Here is an 18,733-nt window from a genome sequence, read left to right on the forward strand (position 1 = left end):
CCTCCCCCCCCTCACCTGCAGCGCGCGCCGCTCGCTAAGAAGGGGAAGGGGGGGGGGGGGGGAAGCGCGCGCTGGGCCCCGCCGCGCGCGCGGGAGCCTCCGCCGGCCGGCGTCACGTGACCCCGCCGCCGCTTCCCGCCGCCGGCAGCAGGGCGCCGCCGCGCGCCGCCAACCACGTGGCCGAGGGGCGGGGAGGGGCTCTTAAAGGGACAGGCGCCCGCAGGGAGCGGGGGGGTGGGTGGGACACACGACTTGGGGGGGGGGGGGGGGGGCGGGTCGACGACACACGGCGACAGACGACAGGAGGCTGGCGCAGAGCAAAGTGACTTTATTCCGGGCGTGCGCCCCGCTGCCAGCTCCTGGGGTGAAGGAGAAGCCTCCCCGCGCAGCCCCGCTCAGCTCTCCTCCTCTGGAAGGGAAGGGAAGGGAGAAATGAAGCGGGGGGAGGGCAGGAAGCAGACCCCGACCCCAAAAAGGCTGCGGGGAACGGGGCAGCTCCTGCCCCGCAGCCCCCCCAAACCCCACCTGTCAGCAGTACACCTTTAGCAGCAGCATAACGCTGCTGTAATAAAAGAGGTGAGAGGCTGGGCAGTGCCACAGCCCGAAGGGAAGCAGCTGCGCGCTGGTTTTCCTACAATTTGGGGAGGCCGAGGGCAGCTGCTCCCAAAAAGCGCCCGCAGAGCCCCTGCCAGGGATCGCCGCCAGCCCTATAAGAGCAGCAGGAGCAGCAGCAGCCACGTGTTCACGCAGGCAGCTTGCACACAGGTGGCAGCCCCGCGCTGTACGGGCGGCAGGTTGCTGTCACTCCTACTTCCGAAATCCTAGCTAAAAAAAAAAAAAAAGCCCCATTGCCAGTAAATTCAGTGCCTGCTGGCGGCTGGAATGAATCAACATCACCCCAAATCCCTGTGGTGCTGAATGAGGCTCTGTAGCAAGCTTCACCCACCCACTAAGCTCAGGCCCTGTGCTTAGTCTCCCCACCCAGCACCCACCAGGCACCACCCCTGCGCTTTTTCCTCAGCTTTTCACTCCCCAGGTTTTCTGTTCCAACCCCCAGCACCCCCTTTTTCTCCACCACGCCCCAGCCCCGTTCCTCTCACCACCACCCCAATCAGATCCCATCCTTACCGCACGTTTCCCTCTTCCTCCCAGGCGGTGGGTACGCCCTTCGAAAGCTTAAACCACCATAAGCGTGCTACAAACCTTCCTCCTCCTCCTCCTCCTCTTCGTCCTCCTCGTCCTCGTCCGAGCTGAAGGTGCCGTCAGGCAGGCTGTAGATGCGGATCACCTGCTTGTTGGGGTCCTTGAGGATGAGGTACTTGCCCTCGTCCAGCTTCATGCAGATGTCGATGACGCAGCGCAGGATGCCCCAGGCGTTCTCGATGCTCAGGTTGATCTGGCTGGCGAACTCATTGGGCTTGAACTGCTGCGTGCCCAGGATCACATGGCGGGCAGAGTCCTTCACGTGGTAGCGGGACACGTACCTAGAGGCGGGAGCGGCAGGGGATCAATTCCAGCCCCCAGAAGACCACCAGCAAGGAAAGCAGAACGAGGGGTTTGGTTTTCTTCCCTGGGCTGAGCAGGAAGAGCCATCCTCATCGTGGGGCACTAAGGGGAGCCCCTGGCTACAAGCTTGCTCCATCACAAACTTACCTGGAATCCTTCCGCTAGCCCAAATCCGATGGGACAGTACAAAAGAATAATTAGTTATTATTTTTTTCTGGAAAACTAATTATCAGCCACATCATCTGTGGTGAAACCTACTGCTGGGAGGCCCAGCTAGGAGCTCTCTGCTGGTGCTGTGTGAAGAAACCACCCAAAAAGCGCTCAGACCAAGGTGCTTGGGAAAGTGGATGAGCGGCAGAAGCCAGCACGGCAAGCGGTCCAGAAACGCACCTGGAAGATGTTTGGGGTGGAAACGCTGCCTTACCCGAGTTTAAGGTACTCCGATCCAGCCAGCAGTGCGCAGCACGTCCAGCGGGCTAATTTGTAGCTGTTGTTTTTCAGCTCCGTGGCGATCACGGCTCCTCTCTGCGAGTCGAGCTTCTGGCGCCAGTCCACTCCGTTGCAGTACTAAGGGGAGAAGCAAAACTTGGTTAGGAGGATTTTTGGGGAGGGAAGAGTTCGTGAGGGCAGCCCTGGGACACGCTGACTACAGCACACAACACCTGGGGACAAGGATTGGGTTCAAACCAACTACCTTGCACCTGGGGGAGAGTTATCAGCCCACCAAAATGTCTTTGATGGAAGGTAACAACCCAGGGGGCACCACCAGATGTTTGTCTCGTCTTGCCTGCTGTACCTGGGGTGTCAGGCAGCAGTGAAGCAGATAGAGCTAGCTTTGGGATCTCGTTCTTCCTCACCCTGGAATCCCACTCGTTCAGCGTTTTGATGTTGATGAACGACACCTCTCCGTTCGCTCCTGTCATCACTCCGTCGTGCTCACAGCGGACGATGAGGTCGATGTCGTCTCCCAGCTTCCACCTTCGGTACCTGCAAACACGCAGTCCAGCCGGTTATTTCTCAGCCTCTTTCTCTTCCAGATACAAAAATTCAGCAAAATCCTTTCACCCTCTGTTTACTCTTTCTGTCTAGTTTTGCCTGCAGACCACACCGACATCCTGCATCCTCACCAAAGCTGGGAGAGAGAAATTCACATACCTGTATGCAACAGAAGCCACTTCATTTTTATCCATGTCATCCTCCACAAAAGGGTTTGGGTTGGGAAACTTGTATTTCTCCTTTCCCTGTGGAACAAATCAAAAGGGTTTAATTAGGGGTGGAAACAAGAAGAAAAACAAAACCAAAAAACAAACACAAGAGCTCTCCTGTTGGGTAATTATGCTATTATAGCAACACTAACTAAACTTCCCCTACATAGAAAAACACTAAAAAAAATTAAGGCAGCTGGTGAGAATTCTTATCTCCACAACACTTTGCTGTAAACATTACTTCTGTCAGCATTTCTGCTTTAATTAGTGTACTCAGAAGCCTGCCTCCTTCACCAATGGGAGTGGGATTTCTTCTTTGGGGGGTAAAGGTGAAAATCTTTCCACAAAAAAAGTTGAGCTGCTCACAGTAAGTAATCCCACCTCTTTCAAAACTGAAATAACATCAATGTAAAATATCTTTGTCAATTATAACACTTTAGTATTAAACTGCTTTATTAAAGAAGTCTGAATAAAGTCTCTTCTCCAGACTCTGCACCACACAGCCCCTACTACCCAGGGCTGCTTGGCCTTACCATCCTCAGACACTGCTGGGAGAAGTTATGGTTGATGTAGGTGGCTTCCATGGCAAGGTTGCGGGGAGAATTAAAGGAGTTGCCCTCTTCCTGCGGTGGTTCGTTAGCTGTTTCACTCACTGTTAGGAGGTCTGGGAACAAAACAAGTCAAAAACAATTATATTAGGGGAGTAGCCACCTCTGCTTTGAGGAGTTTCTAGCCCCACACTAAAGCAGATCAGTACTGAAAGGTCCGCAATGTACTGCAGCAATCACGTTGTTCCAGGTGTCTCAGTTTGGACACAGATACAAAATCAATAATAGGAATAATTAAAAAAAAAGCCTAAAGAAAAGTGAGACTACCATAAAAGATTTTTTTTTCAGGACTTTTCCTTACCAAAATCTGAATTGTCCCTCTTGTCAAAGAACAGCTTGGATCCAACTCTCTGGACGATGATGTCCCAGGAGTACACAGAGCGAGTGCAGCTCATCAGCGTGGCCAGGATGGCATCCGTGGCAAACACGTTCCCTTGGGTCTTGGCCAGCTACGGGTACAGAAGAAGGAAAACTGTGTTTAAGCAAAACCAACCAACATCCCCTTCCCTTTTCCATCCAAGATCAGAGGTGTTGGCAAACCAGGTCATGAATTCCTTCTCCCATGCTTGGGAAGCTACACTGGGTTTGGCGAGCCAGTGAGCGTACCTTTCGGATAACTGGGTCATCAGTAGTGGTGACGGTATGGAAGATGCGCTTAATGCTCCTCAGCAGCTTCTCGTTCCTCGTTGTAATGCGGTCAAAAGCTTTGTCGTAGTATTCTAGGGCTCCGCAGCACTCTCTGCAGAGAGAAAAGGGGGACCACCTCGATACCCGCACACAAATACCACCTCCCACAACCCACACGGGACTGAGGGAATGGTTGGGTGTTCCGTTACCACTCCCCACTCTGGGTACCTCACGGGGAACAACGGGACAAGGCCAGGATGCCCCCACCCTCCTGCTTTCCAAAAATGGGGTCAGTTCAGGAAGCAAGCCCGTGGCTTCTTTCGGAACTCACATGTCCTGCGGCTCTGACACCTCCAGGTAGCGCATCTTCATCAGCCGAGGGAAATCCATCTCCTCCTTCACCTCCCAGTCACTGCGCACCTCCACAGAGGAGTCACGAGGCTTCTGCTGTGCGGCCAGAGGCGAAACAGAGAGAGAAACAGCCACAGCACATCAGGATTGGTGCAGGAGAAGTTTTCCCACGAGCACAGCAGAGAAACGAAGCCGTCACAGGGAGTCAGAACCAGCTAGTTTACCTGTGATTTTTGGTCCCATTTCTGCCTCACTCCAAACTGCTTCTGAAACTTCTTTTGTAGACGCAGACGATCTCTGAAGTGATAAATACGTGAAAAGCCATGAAGACAATTTCTCGGTTCCTACATGCCACAATGACTCCTACACTTCCAAATTACCACCAGAGGAACGAGGCTTTTAGGCACCAAGCCACTGACACATTTGCTGAGCATTCTGGTGATCAAAATGCCTGAGGCACCCAAAGCTGTTCTTCACTCTGAACGCTCCAAGTATTTTTATCCTTAATGACTACAACACAGTTTTCAGAAAGGGCACAACCTGCTTTGCTCTGTCACGTTTACCTTCCAAATTCAATTCAAAATTTCTCCTGAATTCTTGGGAGATTCTCCTAAGGATTCTCCTGCTTGAAACCCATGCTTATAACTACCAGTCACCACAGTGAAACACTGGACTGGAAATACCCCAAAATTCTTTTTCGCTGTTAGCTCTAGTGAATTCCGTTGCAGTAACTAAACCAATTTGTCGACAGCACATTTGCACACTCCAACACGAGTACAGAATGCTCGTATCTGAGGCCCTCACCTCTCCTTCTGCTTGGCACTCTTTGGCAGTGTCTGCATGCTGAACTGCAGCATGTTCCGACGGTCCTTGTCTCTCCGCAGGTTCCTCTGTGGAAATGCAGGGAAAAAATAAAAATAAGTAATAATAAAAAAAAAAGATGTTTTAGTGACAAAGTAATTGTGTATCGCTCAGCCTCTCCTTTGAGGCTGTTTCTGAAAAGAAGCATTACCTGTGCAAATCGCATACGATTCCTCTGGTACGCAGTTTTCTGCGTGCGGGCTGTGTCCACCAGCTGGAAGCTCGTCTCATCCTCCTCGTGGAAATACGCGTACTGACTCCCGCCACCAAACTGCGACGAGTACTTGTCTGGAAATAAAGAACATCATCTTGCTTCCGAGCTTCTAGGAAAAAAAAAAACCTGACACTCCAACCCCCTGAAATTCCTTCCAACAGCCTTCACTCAAGGCTGATGCATGAAGTGGGGCTCCTGACTTACGCCACGAGGTAGAACAAACCCCTGAGAAAACCCTGAGGACAGGGAGAGTCCCATGGAGCTCTCCCAGCGGTGAGCCATGCTCCTGAATTTAAGGAGCCTCTTTTGCTGAGGCGTGCAGGAAGCCACTACAGAGCCGGTGCGGAACATGAAAGCAGGAATGACGTTGGAAGGAAGCTTTGCATAAAATAAGTGAGAGGGACAGCCACCGGACAGCACGTACTTGTGTATCTCTTATCCTGATACGTGGCTCCTGTCCAATCAGCCACCTGAGGACAAACAGAAAGAGTCAGAATAAGTATTAACACGATGTTTCTCTGATTTTATATAGGCAGGACTTCAAGCAGCAGAAGCAACAACTCCCAGCCCTGCCTGCCAGCCTTATGAACAGTTTGCATTTGCCCCAACCGGCACACACCACGGAGCAGCCACAGCACAACGCGAGGCAGGCCAGCAGCGTGCAGGGAGGGCTATCAGGGGGTGCACGGGGCCCGTAATGTCCCACAGAACGACGCCGGTACCTTCCCCAGGCGGTCTCCTTTGCTGAAGGGCTGGTAGGGCATGTCCCTGAACTGCTCGGGCACGGCACATGGCCCCCAGCCGGACGGGTTGTCCTGGATCACGGGGGTCACGAACTTGGCCATGGCTTACACCTCCTGCGAGGGAACAAACAGCGAAGAAACCCCCTCAGCTACCGGGCCCTGACGGGAAGGGCCCGGGGAGGGGCCGGGGCCCGGCCCACCGGAACCAGCAGCGGAGCCGGGGCGGGGCCGGGGGGTCCCGGTGACCACGGGGGGGGTCCCAGGAGAGTTTCGGAGGGGTCCCGGTAGGGTTTTGGGGGGGTCCTTGAGGGGTTTTGGGGCGGCCCCGGCGCCCCCCTGACCTGCGCGGCCCCGATGGCGGCGGATGGCGGCGGGCGAAGAGGCGCCCGGCCCGCCCTCAGCGCGTCATCGCCACACGACTGTCGCAAAAGGGGGGAGGGAGGGGAGCGCGGCTGCCGTAAAGCGGAAGGTGGCGGGTGGAGGGGGGTCGGAGGTGGAGCCGTCACGGCGGCCGGGCGGGGGGAGTCGTCGGGTTATGTGGTGTAAAGTCGTGTAAAAGGAAGGATTCTGCGCCCCGTTTTAATAAAATAAACGCTTTATTTAGTAAAATAAATGCTTTATTTAGTAAAACAAACGCTTAGTAAAATAAACACTTCGCTTCCCATCTCGAATCCAGGGATAGAAGAACAGGGGTTTGTTTAATCGCATGAACGATTTCTAAATAAAACGATCGTAATTATTAAAGCCAGGAATGGAAGAATGGTGGCGCGCTTAATCGCATTAAAGTAGATGTTGCTGCGTGCCTTTGCTTACTGCTGTGCAAATTCACTGAAACAAGGAATCTCGGGGGCCCCCACAGAGGACGTTTCCTGACAAAAAAGGGGAACTTGTCTCAAAAAAAACAGCTCAGAAACCGACCTTGTGGTTTGGGCAAGAGCCAAGGAGCCCCTGAGTCTGTACAAAGGCAGGGGGTCAGCTAGTGGTGATGAAAATAAGTTATCGGCCTTCATCCCTATGCCCCCCTGACGACCACCACCAGCAGGCACTGCGCAAGCACAGACGGGAGGGAGTTGGTGGAAAGGATTTCTTGGAGCTAATTTTAATACAAAGCGGGGATAGGTTATGCATATGTATAGGCGTATTGGGAAACTTCATGCATATGTAACTTTTTACTTGCACAAGGCAAGTTGCCGTGTTAGGGCAGTCATGCCTTTGGGAGCTATCCTGCATGTGCCCGGCGCTGAAATAAACCACATACCTACTTTATAACTCATTTGCTTGGAGTGGTAGAGTTCTTCCACAAATCACTACAGGCATGTGGAGGACTCGCCGTGAAGCCTGCTGGCCCGAGTCCTGTTTTCACAGATAAATGAGGAGGAGGAAATTAAGAGATGTGTGACTTCGATAGGCAACAGACAGGACGAGGAGCGCATCAGGCCATGCGTCAGGATAGGAAGCGTAATTTAATGCAGTGCCTCTTAATTTTCTCAGACCTGCAGCCTCGTGAAATAAAGATGAACTCCAAACTATGTAGGAAAGCAAATACTACCGTTTCACGTTCATACAACTGACTGTGTTTTAGAGGTTGTTATAAAATACTTGACTCTGGGGAGCAAAGATGTGTGAAGAACTGGAACGGCGGTCAGCCTTGTGTTCACAGCACGGTGTTCCATGTTTTGAATTGTCCTCGGTGGCTTTCCTCAACCTGCTGAAGGGGAGGCGTGGGGCTGGAACGAGAGTTCAGCTCCACAGCTTCTCGAGGAGGCCATGGACAAGGAAGGCATTTTATACAGCGTGTGCCTCAGATCCCTGTCTCTATAATACGGAAAGTGTTTCTCTCCCTTCCAGGAGAATAAGAATTAAAATCCACCCATAAATCTCAGCTGTTCATGACAGAGAGACTGAAATTTTCTCTACCCTTAAAAAGAGCAGGATCCAGTTTACAGATGTCTTTAGCTCACAGGCTATATCGCCCAACTCTTTAGAGCATTTCACTGGTCATCTTTCACCTAAGAAGAGTCTAGATCAATATTTTTCAGGCAGAGTGCCGTGCATTTCTTCTTTTATTTACCACTTTTAATTCCTCCTCAAGAAAGAACTGAAGCAGTCTCTGCTTTGCCAGGAGGTTGTGCCATTAATCAGACGTAGGATTATTAAAGCAGTTTTCCCTGCTAGCAAAAAAAAAATAATCCACTTATAGAAACGTCGTTTATAAAATACCATTTGTAACTGTCTCACCCTGCACAGCCTTTGTGGAGACAAAAGTCGCCAGTGCTAGAGCAGCCCTGGGGTGGTGGCAGGCATGGTGCTGGCTCCGGGTAAGCTGGCACCGGGCTCCTGCAGCACCCATCCCTCATCTCCTGACCTGGGCAGGGCTGGCTGGGCTTTAAAATAAGATAAATCCATGCTGTCCATCGGGATGCGTTAGACTCAGCCTGAACATGGCTACGTTCATGTCCTGCTTTGGGACTTCTGCTCCTTTTATGTCTCCTCAGAGAAAACTGGACTAGGGAATGAATGAAGAGAAAGCAAGTAGACTGATAAACAAAAATCCTCCTGTTCCTTCCCAACCCTGTGTGAGGTGCTCAAAAGCAAGCAGAATGCTGCTGCTGTCTTCCGAAAATGAGAGATTATTTGCACTTTGGGCCTAGTCCATCAAGCTGCCTTTCCTGGGAATGGAGCTGGGTGTAAGCATGCTTCAGAGGAGAAGACATGCACAAGGAGCAGCCAGTGTGGAATAAATTCTCCTCTGGGCACGGCATAATCTACCAGTTTCTTATCAAGAGGAAAGCTCTTAAGTTCTAAGAAAAACCTAGTCTTTAGGAGGGTGAGATTTGATGCCCCATTTAGGTGGGATCAACTAGAAGAGGGGACGGAGTGGTCTTGCTTCACTTTTTTGTAGCACCAGACCTCACCCCCGACATCTCCTGCCCCAGCACTGTTTTTGCAGATGATCTGCTGAAGGGCTTTCATTAACGGCACGTGAGATGCTCAGTTTCCCAGAAAAGTGCTGACTTTGCCCAAAATACACTTGCTTGCAATCACTTAATCTTTGATCCGTAATTTCAGTTAATCAGTTAATTAATCAGTTAATAAGGCTAATCACTTTTCCCTGGAAGATGCTTATGAAACAGCTAGGATAAATTGCTCCCATCTGGTTTTACACTCTTGTTTCCCACTTCTCCGTTTCTGGAATCTGCACTGGTGTTTGCAGACCCGCAAAAGAAGGGGCTTGTTCCACCACTGCTCCGGTCTGAAACCTTCACAGCCATAACCCAGTGGAGCTTCTGCATCCTACAGCAACTTGGGGCTCACCCCAGAGCTGTTGCCCTGTGCTGAGCAGCCGGCTTGTCCTGCTGACTGGGTGCAGTACGCAGCTCGGGCAGTTTCCTTTCCATCTTCCATGACTCCTTCAAGAGGCAGCCTAGCACTGGAAGACTTATGTTGACATTAAACCACTCTTTTCCAGTAGTTCCTTTCCTAATTCTTACAACAAAAGCATCAAAAATAGCCAATTGCTTCTGACCAGACAACAAATGCATGGTATACCTGTACCATATTTAGTCTCCATGGCCCTGAGCTCCTTGACGAGCCCAAAGAAAATAATCTTCAGCCTTGACACCTTCCCACAGCCGAGAAGCCCAACAGCCCTCAAGTCAGATTCCTTCTCTGAAGTCTTTGTATTTAAAGCAGTAAAGCTCACTGCTGGCTCCTGGGTTCTCATTGCAGCCAACCATCCCTGCATGTGCAGCAGCTCCTGCTGTGGGTTGCCCACTGCCTGGCTGCTCATCTGCTCAGGAGGTTCACTTCCACCAAAAAAAAGCTGCATTTCCATCCCTCTCCTTCTGTTCACATCCAGGGAAGCCCTCCTTCCTCCCCAGCATTCCTATTCCCAACCCATCCTCCTCATTGCACTTTTATCTGCCTCCTCGCTCTGCTGTTTTCTCAGGCCAGGTGCTTTGCTGCTACATTTTCCCTGGAAAATAAATAAATAAATAAATAAAATATATAGCCATAGAGCAACTTCCCTGTGCCATGAACCCGGGTTTAAATTTGCTGCCTGTGCAGCCGAGCGGGGCTGGGAGCAGGTGGCACCTGGCAGATTTGCTGCGTGTGCTGGGAGCCACCAGCTCCGTACGGGAATGTGCTGAGTTTGTGCTTGGTGGGGGGATTGTGCTTTCAGGGATAAGCTTCCTCCCTCTTCTTCCTCCAGCCATGCTGAGTGTTCCCCACGTCTGCTGGGACAAACCTTTGAGGGTGGACAGAAACCTGACAAGCTTCCCTGTCTGTAAACTGTATTTCTTCGTTGCATTCAGTCTTGCCCTACATTATCTGCTCCTTTCATGCTGCTACGAAAAGGCTGTCAGGCAAAGCTTCCTGGAATGTAGGGTGCTCCCCAAAATTATCTCAACTAGAGCTGTCCCTTGCCTGGCTTTGGCTGTTTCTATCACCGGTGTCAGACCTCTCCCAGGACACCTGTAACTTCGACCACCGGGGCTTGGACCAAATGCACCATCAAAGAGGCACCGTGGATCACACTCCATCCTCAGCTGCTGAACGCTGCCCCTTCCAGAGCAAAGCTGTCGGGGAGATTGTCTCCTTTGATCTGCATTCAGCGCTGGATTTGATCCCGGCAGCCAACAGGCTAATTCCACGAGTTTATTCTGCAAAGCTCAATGAGAGCAGCTGGTGCCGGCAGCGTCCCTGCTGGCTCCGAGCCTGCGGGAGGCGGGGAGGGTTTGGGGTGGGAGCCTGGCGCTCCGCAGAGCGAGCTGCGGATCCTCGCCGCGCTGCGGTGCTGCTGGAGACCCTGGGGAGGCTCCTCCATGGGTGCCTGGGTGTTGTGCAGGGTTGGGGCCGGGGAGCGGTGCTGCAGGGCAGCGTTCCCCCACCTCCCCAGGAGGAGAAGCACATCAGAGACAAGAGCTGCTGCCGAAATCGGGGTGCACTTGATGAGATTGAAATTGAGGCACTCCAGCGTCAGCGGTGTTGCAGGAACCCCTGTGAAAGAAATCGGCGTCTTTTGGGGTTAAACGTGCTATGCAAATGCTGCTGCCCAGCTGGTCCCTCCTCTGGAAAGCTTGCTGCTTGTGCCAGCTGGGCAAAGAGGGCTAAGCAGGACTTTGCCGGGAGCTGAGGCAGCTCTGGGTCTGCCCTAGCTTTTTTCTCCTCCACTCCCTAAAGCAGCATTACGGGACAGTGATGAGGGCACAGGACAGCCCCCTGCCCTCTGCCCCATGGCTCCTGGGGTGGCTGGCTTCAGCCTCCAGGAGGAAAAGACCCCAAAAAAGGGAGCGGGGGCAAGGGACCTTGCATCACCATCCCTCCCCTGCCCTCGGTCAGCCAGAGACACTTGGACGGGGACAAATGTGCATCTGGAGGTACGCGGGGAGCTGAGCCCTGGGGCTGTTCCTTTCTCTCCTCTTGAGCAGATTTCGGTGCCATCTGCTCTCTGCTGGCTTCGGAGGAGTCAGCCGCGTGCTTTTGTCTCCTCGGGCAAAGCCATGCCGCGTACGTCTCCCGCTGGGCTGCGGGTGCTGCGGGGCAGCCGGCAGGGATGCACACCCTTCGCCCTGCTCCTGGGAGCTCCCGCTGCAGCAGCCCGAGGTGTTTCTGTCTCTCCTTCTCCCTGCCTGTCCCTCCAAAGTTGGCACCTCCCAAGGTCACCGCTGACACCCAAGGCTGGTCCCTGATTTTGCTCCTGAACTGAAGCAGCCTCAGTTTGGGGTTAGAAGGAGGTTAGGAAGGGACTGAACTGGCAACGTTTGGTCCCCAGGTGTGCCAGCAAGTGATGCGGAGGGTCTCAAAGCCTTGTGTCCGCTCTGCCCTCCTAACACCCTACCTTCCCTCTGGCTGGCTGGAGCCTGTCCCATCAGGGAGAGCTGAATCCCCACATCCAAACAGGTTTTGTCCTTGGATCTGCTCCCAGATTACAGCAGAAAGGAGAGAGCTCAGGAGCAGGGAGCCTAGAAAAATGGAAATTGTCCCCAGCCACTCCCGTGCAGCAGCAGGACACCGGTCCAGGTCCCGCTGCCCATGGCTGGGACATCCCTCAAGGCCTGTGCTGCCGCCGGCTCCGCACAGTGCAGTTTTGGGACTCGGCTGCTGTGCTGGGCTCATCCCACGGGATGGCACTGCCTGCTCAGCTATGGGCACAGCCCCGAGCTGCCAGCAGCCCTGCATTCGGCAAATTAAACGGCGGTGGCAGATTCTGATTGACGGGTCCCCAGAGAGCAAAGTCCCTCGTTTCCTCCATCCCGGAGGGGATGAGGAGCAGCAGGAGGAGCAGCAGCGAGGCAAACCTGTTCCCTAGCCCAGCACTTTGCCCTTGCAGATCGCTTTCTGGGACTCAGCCCGCAGCCGTACATCTTGACCCCTTTGCAGAAGCTGGCGGCTTCTTCGGTGTCGACTTTGCGCAATGTCAAGAGCCGGTGGCTGCAGAGGGCACCGAGACCTCCTCACCGTGGTGCACGGACCCTTGCACCCTCGCTGCTGCGCATCTGGGGTGTGTGGAGCCACGGGTGGCTCCAGCACCCCGTCTCCTACCTCCGCACCGGCCCGGAGGTTTCGATAAAGGGCAAGCGAAAGGAGGCCAGCAGGGTTTGGCGTCATTCGCACGTCGCTCCTCTCGGTGGTGGAAAACCAGCACAAGTGACAACGCTCTGCCAGAACAGCTCACGTCGGCACCGGGGCCGGGTCAGGGCTGGGGTTTGTCACGGGGCTCCTGTCCTCCCGTGGCTGTGCCCACGGGAAGCAGCACGGCCCTCGATCCTCCGGTGGGGTCCCTCTGCTGTCGGGAGCTTGAGCTCCTGAGGCCTGTACTGGCAGCAGCAGCAGGACAGCACGGGCCCAGCACTCCTGGTGCTTGTGTGAGCACCTCTGGGCATGCTGCTTGCTTGCCTTCAGGTGGTGTTCTCCATGTGGGGTGCCAGGTCCCCTGGAGCCAGCCCTGCACTCGGACAGACCCCAGCACACTTGGCCGGCCTGTCCTTGGCCATCCTCACCCACACGGTGGCTTTGGCATGGCAGCAGCCCACACAGACCCCATCCCCACCACCTCTCCTTCTCCTTGCTTGTCTTCGGTGTGTAGTTTCTGAAAGATGAGTTTTGTTTTTTTTTTTTTGAAAGGAGCAGCTGCCTTCCTCCCCCACTGACGTCCTCCCATGGAAGTCCGACGAGCGGCGTGCGCGCCTGGCGCTTGGCCTCTCCCCGTTGTCACTTGGCACTGAAAATCATCTGCAGAGAAAAGCGCCGGGCTCCATACCTGGGTCTTAATTTCCTCCCTCACCAAACCATTACCATTAATTAGCGCTCCTGGGTGTTTAAACCGTTTTTGACGATGCTGTTAAATGCCCTGTGCTAATTTAATCGCCCAGGAGCTGGGTTTCCCCACGCGCTGGTCTCCCGCAGAAGCAAACCCAAGGCTGTCATCTACGCCGGAGGTCTCCAACATACCACGGGCTTCATCCAGCACAGCCAGGGCCTGGGGAAGGTGAACGGGTGGCAGGACGAGCACCGTGACCCGGGGCCGAGGGGACAGGGCTCACACCCACCCGAAATGTCCGTATACCCCAGGGGAAGGGGGAGATGAGGGCTCCCACCCCTGCACAGGCCCTTTGCATCCGACACAGCCCGGCTTGTGACAATTAATTAGCGAATGTCTGTGAAGTGCTTTGAACGTGAAAAGTGCTGAGTCTTGCTGTTAATTGCTATTATTCGGAGGCTGGCCCTGTCTGGGGCACTGGGCAGGATTCGGCAGGCCTCATTTCTAGGTGTTGCCTTCCCCCTCCATCACCCTGACCTGTAAAAGCGAGGAAGAGGAGGGACGAAGCAGGGGGACAAGAAGGGACAGCATCTTTTGTCCTTGTCCTGGGGCACCGTGTGGGATGTGGGGCTGGAGCCACATCTCCCCACTGCCCTGCTTACAGGAGGGATCAGTCAGGAGCCTCCACCGGGATGGCGGCCGCATCCCGTCCCGCTTCGCCGCCTCCCCCTCCCTGTCGGTGCCCTCATTTTGTGTGGGAAGGGTCCCCAGGGGGGAGCCGAAATGGGGCGGAGGGCGGAGGGAGCAGCGTGATGCCCTTGGGGGGACCAGGGGCTCGCCTGGAGATCTGGCGAGGAGACAGGGAAGGCCTGCAACGAGCCCGGCCTCCTGGCCTCTTTTCGAGGCCAGACGAAGGCATGGCTGGGGTTTACCTGCTCCTCTCGCTGCGTCCTTGCTCCTCTTGCTGGTTTTCCAGGTGCTCGTCCAGCACATCGGGATGTTTTCCTCTTTAAATCCGCCCCCCTCCGCCCCCAAGAAATCCACTTAAACGAGGACCAAGTTATATATATATATAAAAAAAAAAATCTTTATTTCATGTACCAGGATTCTTTTTTTTTTTGTCATTTTCTCTTTTTAAAATTTTTTTTTCTTTTTTAACAGTCTGAAAAAAAACCATGAAAAGAAAGAAAATGGAGGTCGGTTTTCTTGTACTGCTTTGAGCTGGACATGAGCAATACCCTCGGAAAAAGGCTTCCCCGCCAGCCCTCGTCCCTTCCCATCCCTCGCAAGGGGGGCTCCTGCGCTCGGCCCCTGCCTCCCCCTGTGAATGCTCCCCAGCTCCAGGGGGGCTTTGGGTTTAACCCCAAACATCCCCCCCACCCCCCAACGCCAATGTCTGGGACACCGAGCTTCACTCATCCCCATATACCAGGGGGGGGGTCATTTGAATTTTGTACCCCTTTATTTATTTTTAAGAGGAGGGGGTTTCAGCAGGGGTCTGGCCACCCACCTGCTCCCCTCGCCCTGCCAGCCCGCCTCGGGGCCTGAAGCCGAAGTATTTGGGGGCGATGGGGGGGGGGGTCAAGATGTTTTTAAGCAGAAACCCCACTGGGAGCCAAAGCAGGAGCCTGCCAGGCTCCTGAAACTGGAGCAGCAGGGACGGGAACAGAAAAAAAAGGAAAAAATTAAAAAAAAAAAAAAAGGAAAAAAGAAAAAAGCTAAAAACCAAAAAGTTGAAAAAGTGGGTCTGAGCTGCCCCAGGGCTCGGCACACCCATCCTGCACACCGTGCTGCTTTGGGGGGGTGGAGAGCAGCCCCCAGGGGTCCCCTCCCCACAGTTCCCTCCCCCCATACCCCTTTTTGGGGTGTACCAATTCCCTTTTAATTCATCTGAATCCCTGCGGGATGGCGGGGGCCCAAATGGCCACGGCGAAAGGGACCCCCCCTACGGGAGAGGTGGGTGTCCAGGGACACTTGGAGGTGAGCTGACCACATTTTGGGCCCGGGGAGCCTCCGAGCATTCGCAGAGGGGGGTGTGTGAGTGCCCCCCGCCCCACAGCAGCCCTCGGGGATGGGCTCTGGTGCCCCCCTGCAGCAGCACAGTGAGCGGTGGGAGCCCCGCACCCCCTCCTGGCCCCCCAACCCCGTGGCCCCCCACGCCCACCCCCGCCGCCCGCTTCGTTTGTTCACAGTTTAAAGCTGGAGAAAATAAAAATGAAAAGAAAACCAAAAATACTATCTGTTTCTCTTGCAAGTAAATCCACTTATTATATTTACATTTATTTATAGTTGCTGTTTTATTAAAAAAATTGCCACTTTTTTTTTTTTTTTAAGAAACCTTTTTTTGTCCTTTTTTTTTTTTTTTTTTTCCTTTTCTTTTCTTTTTTTTTTCATTTGTCGTTGCGTGTCTCTGCTTTTTGCACTGTCACTGCTGACCCCAGGGTCCCCAGGGCCGGGAGAGCCCCCGGGACCCCCGGGGACACTGCGGGCGGTGACTCGGTGGCAGCTCCTGTGCTCCCTGGGGACAGCAGCCACCCTTATCCCTGGGGACCCGCAAGGGACAAGCGGCTCCCCAGGGTCCTGGGGGGGCTGAACGGGCTGTGGTTGTTCCCCCCGGCACCCCAGGGTCCCCTGCAACCCTTAGGAGCCCCAGGACAGGGGAGTCACTGCCAGTCCAGCCCCCCTCTGCTCCCCCAGGAGCCTGCATTGGGATAAAGTAAGTGGGAAACAAACCATAAAATTAATGACCCCCCCCCCTCCCCCAAAATCCAAAGAGCTGCCTCCTCCTCCTCCCACTTGGTATATTGTCATTTGCTATTTCTTGGTTCCCTTTTATATTTTTTTTTTAAATCTGTTTTTATTAAATGTTAAAATAATGGTACATGGGAAATCATGCATTTTCTTTTAAATTTATTTCTATTTTTTAAATCTCTCTCAGTTTTAAAGTTTTTCTTTTTTTTCTTTTTTCTTTTTCTTTTTTTTTTAAAGATTTTTTTTTCACTGTTGTTCCTTTCCTCGCGTTTCCTTTTTATTTTCTTTTGTTTGTTTGCTCGCTTGTTTCTTTGTTTGCTTTTTGTTTTGTTCGCGTGCTTGTTTGTCTGCTTATCTGTTTGCTCATCGGCCGTTCTTTTTATTTTTTATTTTTGTTTCCGCGTGTGGTTTTTTTTTGTGTTTTCTGTTTTTTTTTTGTGTTTTTTTTTTTTTTTTAACTTTTATATATATATATTTTTTTTGCGATTGGAAGGGCCCCACCCCAGGGGCGCTCGCGCCGCCTCCTCCTCCTCCTCCTCCTCCTCCTCCTCCCCCCCTCCGCCGCCCCCTGCCCTCGCCCCCCGCCCTCGCCCCCCATCCCACCCCCCGTCCTCCTGCCTCCTCCTGCCCCGCTTCCAGCTCCTGGCGACGGCTTCATACCGGGGTGGTCCGGCGGTTGGCTGTGTTGGTGTGGATAGAGTCCTTGTTCTCCTTCTGGATACAGTTGTGAACCTGGAGGAAGCTGTTATCCCTGTCGGAGTTGTAGGTAGCGGTGGGGGTGGTGGTGGCCTTCAACGGGTCCCTGCTCAGGGTGTACATCGAGATCTCTGTTGATGGGAGGGTGTTGAACCCTTTGATCCCGACGGGAGAGGCATCCCTGGAGTGTGAAGGCTCGGTGGAGCGGGAGCTGGAGCGGCTGCGTCTCTGGTAGCGGTACCGGTAGCTGGGGATGCGGGTGATGGCGGAGGACTGGAGGTAGTCCGTGGCGCGAGCGTTGGCGCGCAGCTGTTTGTGCCGGTCTATGAACATGTGGACGGCCAGCACTCCCACCATCTCGGCTATAATGAAGGACAGGGCCCCGAAGTAGAAGGACCAGCCGTAGGAGTAGCTGTTCTTCTTGGAGTCGCTCTTCGAGGGGTCTCCAGCGTTGGCTGATATGTATACGATGATGCCAATTATATTACTCAGACCTGAGAGAGAGGCGGCCGTCAGGAGGACAACGTGGCAAGAATGACCCGGGGAGGGGGTGATGGGGGTCCCCAGACTCTACCCCCACCCGTGGACTTCACCACAGCTTTCCTCAGGCTGTTCCCGCATCCCTGCACCACTCTCCCATGCCGGTCCCAAAAAGCCACCGGACACAGGGACACCCTCTCCCCACCGTGGTCTCCATGCAGCGGGATGGAGAGGTTTCCTCATAGGGTTATCTTCACCCCTGGGAAGGCTCATCGGGGCTGGGAAACACAGCCCACCCGTGCCCCAAAGCCCGTCCCACGTGTGTCCCGTTACCTGCAGACACGAAGAAGATGCCGGCACTAAGGATGATGTTGTGTCGGGTTTTGTAGAACTCGCTGGCTGCAATGCAGAGTCCACCCATGAAAAGCAGAATCACACTCAGGATCGGAAAAATACTAGAGGCTCTAACAGCCCCTGTGGAGGAGAGAGGGAGAGGGACAGAGATAACAGTGCACGTGTCAGAGAGAGGAAACGGGGGTGCGGAGGCAGCATGGGGCGAAGGGGGACCGGAGGGCGCGAGTGTGTTTGGTAGGTGCGGGGAGAATGAAGGGACTAATTCAGGAGGGAGTAAAAAGGGGGATGGAGAAAGTGTGCCACAGGAAGAGAGCAGCTGCAAGCAGCTCTCGCTGAAGTTGTGGCTGGAGCAAGGAGACGGAGGCTGGTGGAGCTGGGGGCCTCCCCTCGCCGCCTGCCTCCCGCCTTCTCCCCAGCTTTTGGTGGGACCGTGGGTGGAGGAGAGCCCTGGCACTGATGCTGCACAAGCCTGTGTGTCAAAGAGCATCAGCCCCACTGCATCCTACAGCACCACTCAGTCTCGAAACATCCCCGAAAGGCACCATCCTCTCAGGGGAGGAGACTTTTTCAGGGCTGGGAAGCAGCTCCTGGTGCTGCTCTCCGCTCTGCGACTGCAGTGAGGCTGAGGAGCAAAACTCCAAGCGCTGCGTGCCGGCACACAGGGCTTTATCCTGGTAATTAAACAACTGGGCTCCTTCCAGAGGACAGGGATGGGTGCGTGTGTGCCAGCTCCCACACACACGCATGCCATCGGTCGATACAGAAGAGCTCAGCCAGCAGAGGGCAATGGCACAGATGCACGCAGATGCCTGCACAGGCATGCACGATGTACCCCAGAGCTTTGGGGGGGACTCACATGTATTTGGGCACTCTGCATCGGTTTGTGTTGCTGATATTCTTATTTTTTATGAGGAAGGTTTTCCTTCCTCCCTTCCCAAGAGAAAATAAGCTGTGAAGCGTGAAATGAAGCCTTGCTTGGTAAAGAAAGGTATCAGGCACGCTGGTGCAATTCTGCTTGTGGAGCAAAGATTTGGAAGAGGGATGAAAGCCAATCCCTCCTTGCCTACAAGAAT

At 53.9% G+C, this 18,733-nt stretch overlaps 2 protein-coding genes across 4 annotated transcripts in view; both read right to left on the reverse strand.

The window, feature by feature from the left end:
* Positions 1-313: 313 nt before the first annotated feature.
* Positions 314-6,526, reverse strand: EIF3D (eukaryotic translation initiation factor 3 subunit D). Of its 3 annotated transcripts, none has more exons than XM_082757373.1 (15): positions 6,457-6,526; positions 6,095-6,229; positions 5,797-5,842; positions 5,310-5,446; positions 5,102-5,187; positions 4,522-4,594; positions 4,278-4,390; positions 3,926-4,058; positions 3,621-3,768; positions 3,245-3,375; positions 2,662-2,747; positions 2,364-2,493; positions 1,931-2,073; positions 1,204-1,484; positions 314-409 (listed from the first exon to the last, which is right to left on the reverse strand). In XM_082757373.1, the coding sequence occupies exons 2-15, from the start codon at positions 6,215-6,217 to the stop codon at positions 396-398; spliced, it is 1,644 nt and encodes a 547-aa protein (XP_082613499.1). In that variant the 5' UTR covers positions 6,218-6,229; positions 6,457-6,526; the 3' UTR covers positions 314-395. The 3 variants fall into 3 exon arrangements, with proteins under 3 accessions (XP_082613499.1, XP_082613497.1, XP_082613498.1); XM_082757371.1 differs by having other exon boundaries at positions 4,278-4,393; XM_082757372.1 differs by lacking the exon at positions 6,457-6,526 and having other exon boundaries at positions 4,278-4,393; positions 6,095-6,317.
* Positions 6,527-16,784: 10,258 nt separating this feature from the next.
* Positions 16,785-18,733, reverse strand: part of CACNG2 (calcium voltage-gated channel auxiliary subunit gamma 2) — a gene marked incomplete at both ends in the record, with an annotated part of 47,380 nt that continues 45,431 nt past the window's right edge. The window contains 2 exons of the mRNA XM_082784508.1: positions 16,785-17,320; positions 17,640-17,780. Of these exons, the coding sequence (XP_082640634.1) occupies positions 16,785-17,320; positions 17,640-17,780 (677 nt within the window). The remainder of the gene's footprint in view (positions 17,321-17,639; positions 17,781-18,733) is intronic.

Source organism: Aythya marila (genome assembly GCF_965140915.1).
Source record: "Aythya marila genome assembly, chromosome: 1".
In the NCBI taxonomy this organism is placed as follows: Eukaryota; Metazoa; Chordata; class Aves; order Anseriformes; family Anatidae; genus Aythya; species Aythya marila.